The 7,501-nt window shown below is 51.7% G+C and overlaps 1 protein-coding gene across 1 annotated transcript; it reads right to left on the bottom strand.

Moving 5' to 3' along the window:
* Positions 1 to 477: 477 nt before the first annotated feature.
* On the bottom strand, positions 478 to 5,217 carry LOC143221653 (uncharacterized). The gene is made up of 6 exons (XM_076447039.1): positions 5,133 to 5,217; positions 4,532 to 4,686; positions 3,611 to 3,733; positions 3,245 to 3,533; positions 1,064 to 1,335; positions 478 to 576 (listed from the first exon to the last, which is right to left on the bottom strand). Exons 1-6 carry the CDS (start codon positions 5,215 to 5,217, stop codon positions 478 to 480), a joined length of 1,023 nt encoding a protein of 340 aa, XP_076303154.1.
* Positions 5,218 to 7,501: the final 2,284 nt, after the last annotated feature.

The raw sequence follows: 7,501 nt of genomic DNA, 5'->3' as shown, positions 1-7,501 counted from the left end.
GAAAGAATCTGAGTGTAGGTAATGACGCTTGGTTACCAAAGACAGAGAAAATAAACTTGCTAGAAACGAAACGACCACCCTGTATAATAGATTTCCTATAACACGGTATTGGATTTTATACGTACTCGGGGAGAATTATTTTTGGTTATACTTTTTACACGATTTTAGAGTGAAATTGTTAGAACACAGAATCTTACGCGTTATAGGAGATCTGACGGTATTTCTTCTGTCTTTTTTGGTAAAGGTATCGGTTTCTCCGGACGGAATGTCTATATCTAAGTTCTAGCTACAGCTATGAGATTGGACTAATTACGATTCGACGCGACGAACGTCGAATATTCCTAAACCTTGGTTCTATCGAGACAATTCGCTTCTCGATTCGTTTTGGGGAAACGACGACGCGCGTTAACCAGGTTCCCGTGAAAATCCCTGAAGTTGGTTGAGCTATCTGTGCGCTGGGTCCTCGAGGAGGGTCCTCTAGTGATGTTTGTCCGATGGTAGACCCTTGATGGCGAACGCTCCGCGGAAGAACGGCTTGAATACCTCTAGGAGAGTCTGTGTTCTACGGGCTGAGTTCTGAAAAGCGTAAACAAATCACTGTTCGTTATAATGTCGTTCGATGGCGAATATTCGTAGAAATTTGTCAAAAAATCGATTTGACGTTCGAGTAATCGGTGAGCAATCGACAAGGATCGAATTCCGCGGAAGGTTGAAAGGCGGGAACGTTAACGCGTATTCAAATGCGTGCATCGAGAATCGAGAACAGCTCGACTTCGATCCCACGATCGATATGCGTGGACAGTATTCGCGATTTTGCAAGAAAATCGAGTGAAGGGCGACACGTTTGCGATAACTGGTCCGAGTCGGTGGAAAAGCTGCAAAGGAAATGGCTGCATCGGATACACAAGCTCGGTTGCGAGATAATCCTGGCAACGCCCAATCCTTCGGCTAATAAAACATCGATATCTCGTCTGTGTGATAGCTGAAAGTCTTCATTGGGCAAGCTTGGAAGCCTCGCCAGCGGCTCTGGCTAGGTTAGAACAGGTTTGACTTTCTCACTTACGAGTATCACGCTACTGGCGATCTTGCTGATGTTGGTTATCAGGGTGAAACCGGTACCGAACACGCTCGGCGGTACGTCCAAGGACACCTTGGTCCTATCGAATTCGGGGATGTCCTCCGTGGTGGTCGAGATCGATCCCTGGACACAGAGAAAAACAGCCAATGACGGTCCGACTTGCAAAATGCGCGCACCGTGACGGCGACGCGGTAACGGAAAGAAAAAGGAAAGGGAACGCTCGATCTCTGTGTTTCTCTCTCTCTCTCTCTCTCTCTCTCTCTCTCTCTCTCGGTCCCGTGGTTTTCCTCTCCTACCGATCGAGGACTCGTTTTCGCGCCGATGATATATTTATAGCGTGGCGCAATCGTATCGCCATACGCGTAAACCGATGCCGCGAGTATGGCGGTCGGAAGATGGAAATAGCCCGCGCCGCGATCCATCTCTCCTCGGCTATCTCGTCGAACCAGTTGGTCCGCGTTAAAATCCGCGCTGTTAATTGCAAAAGAGACGATTAAGACGCGCTGTCGAGCGCTACGAGATTACGATCTAATATCTAAGATTAGGATCTCTGTACGACGTTAAACGCAGGCTGCTGCACGTTGGAAGAGGGTCGGGAAAGGATGCGATGGCGTTCGCAAGAGACCAAGGTACTCGACTGGTAGACAAAAGAAAACATGATCGTGATTTTATTTGACAACAGTATCAACATCCATCATTCGTGGGGTCGCTTTAGCAGAGCGTAGATACTTAGAGCGATTAAAGTTAACTCTATTTACATAAAATTCGCACAACACATGGAGGTACGCGAGACGCGTGGGTCCCGCGGGCAGCTACCCCTAAACAATTATTTACAGCTGGCAGAACGGTGACTCGGTCACTTCGCGGCGGGTATCGGCCGGAAGTGGCGAGAGACAGAGGTCAGGGGATCCCTTGCTCGGGTTTGCTAATCATTAGACTACTGTGTCACGGGGGCGGGCTTGTCACAGAGGGAGGGGGGAGCAGATCCTGGCGTTCTATCGGCCGTGCTAAAAAGAAAAATCCATTTTCGTATACAGTTCTGTCGTTTCGCAACCGTTCCCGAGGGTCTTTCTTTCTCGTCTCTAGCCCTATAGCTGTGTTTGCGTTTTAAGATGGATGCTTAGTTGCGTCTAGGATCCTCTGTCAAGCGTTGCTGCTCGATGGTCCCTTTGGACGTGTCCAAATGCCCAGGGTCCAACGTCCTCGTTCGCACCGCGTCCGCATTTTAAGCCGTATAATACTCTCTTTGCGGTGGTTCGTATTCGTACTGTTTATGCACAACAGTCAATTTAATTGGCGGGTTGTGGCTTAGTCACGACGAATAGTGATAGCCCCGTCACCGAGGATCCCCCGAAACGCGCTCCTCACCGGGTTAGTTCGGCTCGGAAGCGTGTTAATCGTGCGTTTGCGAGCAAGCCGTTAATGCCGAAAGCAAAACGGAGCAAAACGGAGCAAAACGGAGGGAAACAGGCGTGAAGATGGCTCTGTCACGGTTAGCTTTAACACTCGGTTACGTGCAGGCGTAACAACGCGAGCGAAATGATCGGGCATAGACGAGATGGTGCGGTTAATCGCGCGACGAAGGAAAGGAGAGAAAAGCGAAACGAGAGCCCCTTGTTAATGCCTACTTTCATGCGGCGAGACTTTCGATGCCGAAGAGAAAACAAGCAAATTGGATAAAGAAACAAAGACTCGTTACTGGTTGCCATTAGGGAACGGGAGAGACGGCGAGCATGCGTCTCTCCGCCAGGGGCGACATTCGTCACGGGTTGCGAGCTAACAGCCATGTTAACACGGACCGGAGTGGAGAGAAGAAGAAGAAGAAGAAAGAAAAGAAAAAGAAGAAAAAGAGAAGAGAGAAGAATGAAAGTTATGGAGATCCTACCCCTCCGCCTAAACTCGCATAGGCTCCGGGGTGGCCGGCGAGGCCGCCGTCGTGGCTGGGACCAGTCGGACCGGAAGCACCGGCGCCTTTGTGGCTCAGCTCCGTCAGACTGCTCAGGATGTTACTGAGGATCCCGGCGGAGCCGGAAACTCCGTTGCTGTCGTGGTTACCACCTAGATCTGGCGAAGGTAGACGCGTGGATTAGCAGCGACCCAAGAATCATCCTCTCCCTCTCGTCTCACCTAAGCCGTGACCGGTGTGACCGCCGTGTCCCAATTTGCCCGCCACTCCGGCGGAGACGCCGGTGGCGATCGAGCTGAGCGGTGCCAATTTCGAGACGACCGCGTCGGCCAATCCGCTCTTGGTCCCCGCGATCAACGTCTGAGCGCTGTGAATCACCGGGCCGATGCTTCCGCTGGCGGCCTGAATCTTCGCAGCGACCAGCTCGCTGATGAACTTGCTCGTCGCCGAGTGTTTCGCGTCGATCCCGTACGCGGCGTTCTTCACCCTGTTCGCGTCTTCCAGCGCGATCAGAGCTTTCGTCTTCGCGTCGATGAACGAGTCCAGCTTCTGCAAACAGAGATTCCGCGTGAATCCGACTACCCGGACCCCCTTCGTTCAAGGCCCGCGACGAGGGACAGCCTTACGCTGAAAACGAAGTTGATTATTCCATTCGACACGCCCAGCTTCAGCACGCCGATCTTTCTCTTGTCCCTGTCGCTCCTGTCTCCGTCCGCTGCCTGGTCGTCGTCAGCTTCCACGATGTACACCTAGACCGAACCAACCTCGTTAGTCCCGGGACAGGAAATTCGCGGTGGAATCGGTCTCATCGTGGAAACCACTTTCCCCGGTGCGATCGCGTTAAACGCGACGAGTGGCGCGATGAAATTGAGCAGCCGGGGAAAGGAGAGAAAGGATCAAACGTTCAGAGCTACGTTTAAGTATATAATAAGCCAGTCGGTGAAACTTCAAAGACGATTTCCAGACGATTTTTCCCGGCGAGATTCCGCGGATCGATCGCGAGGAGACAAACGCGGCCAGTGCGAGCTTTTTAATTACACCGGGAGAAAGAGCCGAGAACCGATGGTCGCGGCGTCGCGTACGACCACGTGTGTGCGCGCGTCAGGATTTTAGTTACGCGCGCGTATCCGGCCTCGCGTGTCTGCGTGCGCCAAGTTAGTCAACCACTTTCACTCCTCGCTCGTTTCATCGCCGCGTCGCGCTTCTCTCTTTTCCCCTTCGGACTCCTCTCTTCCGTCCGTCTCTTCCCCGCTTTTCCAATCCCGCCGACGAAGCCCGTGAACCCGACTCGCTCGGTATTCCAACAGACGCCGGAGAATTTCGAGCATTTCGATTGGAAGAAACCGAGGCGAATCGCGAGGAGACTAAGCCGAGCTTCTGCCTCGACCGGTCGCGACACACCGCCGGATAACAAAACTTCCAAATGGACGCTTTCACTTTCGCGAGTCCCGCACCGGATCTTGACTCGGGTTTTCGGTTTCGTTCGCAGTTCCCGAGATTCGTCGCGTAAACACCAATCGGGATCCTCCTCGCGAGATTCGTCTTACCTCGTTCAAAGGGCTGAGATCCTCGGACTCGGCTTCCCGCTTGTCCACGGGACTGCACAGCACGCAAGCGACCAGCAGCCAGAGGCCAAACAACACGCAGGTTATCCTCATTTTCCTTCTTTCCTTGGTGGTTGCTTCCCTTGGTTTTCTCCGTTCTGCGGAAAAGCGCGGTTAGCGAGCAAATGGGACCGCGGCGAGATCGCGTCCGGGTAAAATGTGACACGGCGAACTCGAAATGTCAAGTGAAAGGATGGCCGAGGGCCGGTGCTCGGGCCGAAAAACCAGAATTAACGGAAACCCGGTCGACTGGACGGAAATCTCGCGTGGAAAACGAATCTAGCCGGTTTTAGACCGTTTCGGGGTGACGCGACGAGGAGCATCTGGTCACTGGTCGCCGGAGAAAAGGCGTAAAATCGCGAGGACGATGAGAGAAAAACGAGATACCGGACTGGAGCGATGTGCGAAGGAAGGATGCCGAGAGGCAGAAGTAGCCACGTGTCGAAGCCGCGAGAGAACAGCGGAGATTTGGCGTGCGGTACGTGTGATCAACTTACAGCGAGCGTGCGAGAGTGGCCGCGAGTGCGTGTGGCGAGATGTGTGCCTGACGGAGCGCGAGGCTCATTTGAGGACCACGGTGAAGGAGATGCCGATGTCTTAGCGGGCCGAAGGGGAACGAAGGCGAGCATGTGTGCCCCTTCGAGAATCGAGAATCGAGCTTCGAGAATCGCAGGCCTCGCCTCCCAGGTGGGGCAGGTTCGATTTGCTCCGCGAATCCCACGCAGCCTCGTTCTCTCGGCTCTCGAAATCGCTGGATCTGTCCCGGCCGGCCGCGACGGGGATTCGCGCCGAGCGATTCGCGAGCTTATGCAACCGGCTGCATAGGGGAAGATACGGCGGCGTGGCAGGGAACATCCGCTAGGATCCATCCGTTTCAGAACGATCCAACGAGATCGCCCGACGGTGGGGGTACGACCGAGAGGTGGGAAACTAGAAAGGTCAGAAATATTCGGGTGTGAAAGTGGAAAAAACGGGCGGAACCGTGTCATCGGACGGCTGCTGCCGGCGGTAATGACAGTGATACCGGCAGTGAGGGCGTTGCGCAACCGATCGATCCTCGATCGCGAGGATCGTGCCGTTTTGGCGATCCTCGCGGGTTCCATCCCACGTTGGGGATACGCGCGCAATAACGCGACCCGCGACGAAAGTAGAATCGGGGAGACGGTTATATAATTAGTCGCGTGTGCCGCAGTAAAATGGCGGCCAGTGGGGAAACGACGGCGCTGCGATCGCTTCGATTATCGTCACGAACGCTTAACGGGCCGATGGCTGCGCGTTGCAATTTCATTTTCGACCCCGAGGTGCACGGCTCGTCGCTTTCTCGCCGCGTTATCTCACACGATGTCGAAGAGTCGTAACGCGGTTTACGCAACCGGCAGTTTCTCCAAATTGGATCATGCCCCCTCCCCCTCGGCCCGGTTCGTTCCCTTTACGTGCCGCGAGTACGTCACGCGCGAATATTCGGCCAGGCAGCGGCTGTCCTTTCTTAATTACGCCGGTCCGACTTTTTCATCGTGTCGTCCCCGTAATTACCCTCCCGGCGAGATGTTTACTCTGGAGAACACGCTTCCCGATTTCCAATCGACTTCTTATCGGCTCTCCCTTACGCAACTCGCTTGTACGCGCCTCGAAAATTCGACGTCTCTTGGCCAATTGGCGGATAGCTTTCGTATCTATAACCGGATTATCGCGAAAACGAATTCGCCGTTAATCGGTGGGTACTATTTTAATGGGAGAAATTAACGCAGGCGGCTATAATATCCCGTGACAGCGCACGTTATATAAAGAGAAATATGTAACGAGAATCGCATATTTAACGAATTTATATAACGAGAGCGAAGCAAATTTGGAAGTTTGCAGCTTTTATTTCGTCGCTTGCCACGTTGTTCGCGAGTCACGTGACTCTACGAAGAATTAAACGGCATTGTCGGAGGCGTTTGTTGCCATCGAGGCAGATACTCGAAAGAAATGGGTCCGATCGGCGATTACCAACGATCGACTGACCCGATCGCGGAATCCAATCGTGACGAACCCTACTTTCACCTTGACCATAGACTTGAAGGTGCCCGAGATTTTCAGGCCTCTAGAGAACTGCTCTAACCGCTTCCACGTCTATAAGATCGTTCTAACAAACAGCCTCTTCAATGTTTAGACATTCTACCTATAGATTATACATTACAACGTTTAGAGTTTTACGATGAAAATCATCAGACACGCGCGATTCCAGATAAATTTCTGCCGGAATATATTATTCGCTCCCATAATATCGCGTGATCCCGCAATCGTTGCATGCTTCTAAGCACTCGTTGCCATTTCTTCTTTCGCGTAGCCTTAAAGGTTCATTTATAATTATCGATGTGTCGTGCACGAGCACCGGCGGAATGACTGCAGCGTTTTATCGATATTTCTAATTATTCGTTAGCATATACACGCGAAACCCAATGACCCGGCGCACAATGAGCTGGAAAAACTATGCAATTATGCCAGCGAAGTTCGCGCGTGATTTCCGTTTCATTCAGCCGCAACGAATTATCAACGGGACGTGGAAATTTATGCCGTTGAAAAGAGAAGGATGAACAATGTGCAATGAAAGGTGAACAATTGATTCAATTAGCGAGAGAAAACGACGTTCGGCCGTTTTTCTCGTGTTAATAATAAAATTGAAAAATAGCGTCGAATTTTAGCTAACTACCGTGTACTTACTTTATCTGCGATAACGTTAGGTCAAAATTACGCGCATTCGGAATACAGTTATCGTCGCATAATTAGTATGGCTTGTAATCACGAGGTAGCGAGTTCGAAAGTTTAGCATTTAAATGATGATATAAAATATTTTTACTACGTGTTATTTTAAATATTAATTCCTTGATATTTGCAAGGCGTAAATAAAATAAGCTAAAAGTCAACCAGCTA

Source organism: Lasioglossum baleicum, unplaced genomic scaffold (assembly GCF_051020765.1).
Source record: "Lasioglossum baleicum unplaced genomic scaffold, iyLasBale1 scaffold2883, whole genome shotgun sequence".
Taxonomy (NCBI): Eukaryota; Metazoa; Arthropoda; class Insecta; order Hymenoptera; family Halictidae; genus Lasioglossum; species Lasioglossum baleicum.
This window is presented reverse-complemented; position numbering and strand designations above follow the sequence as displayed.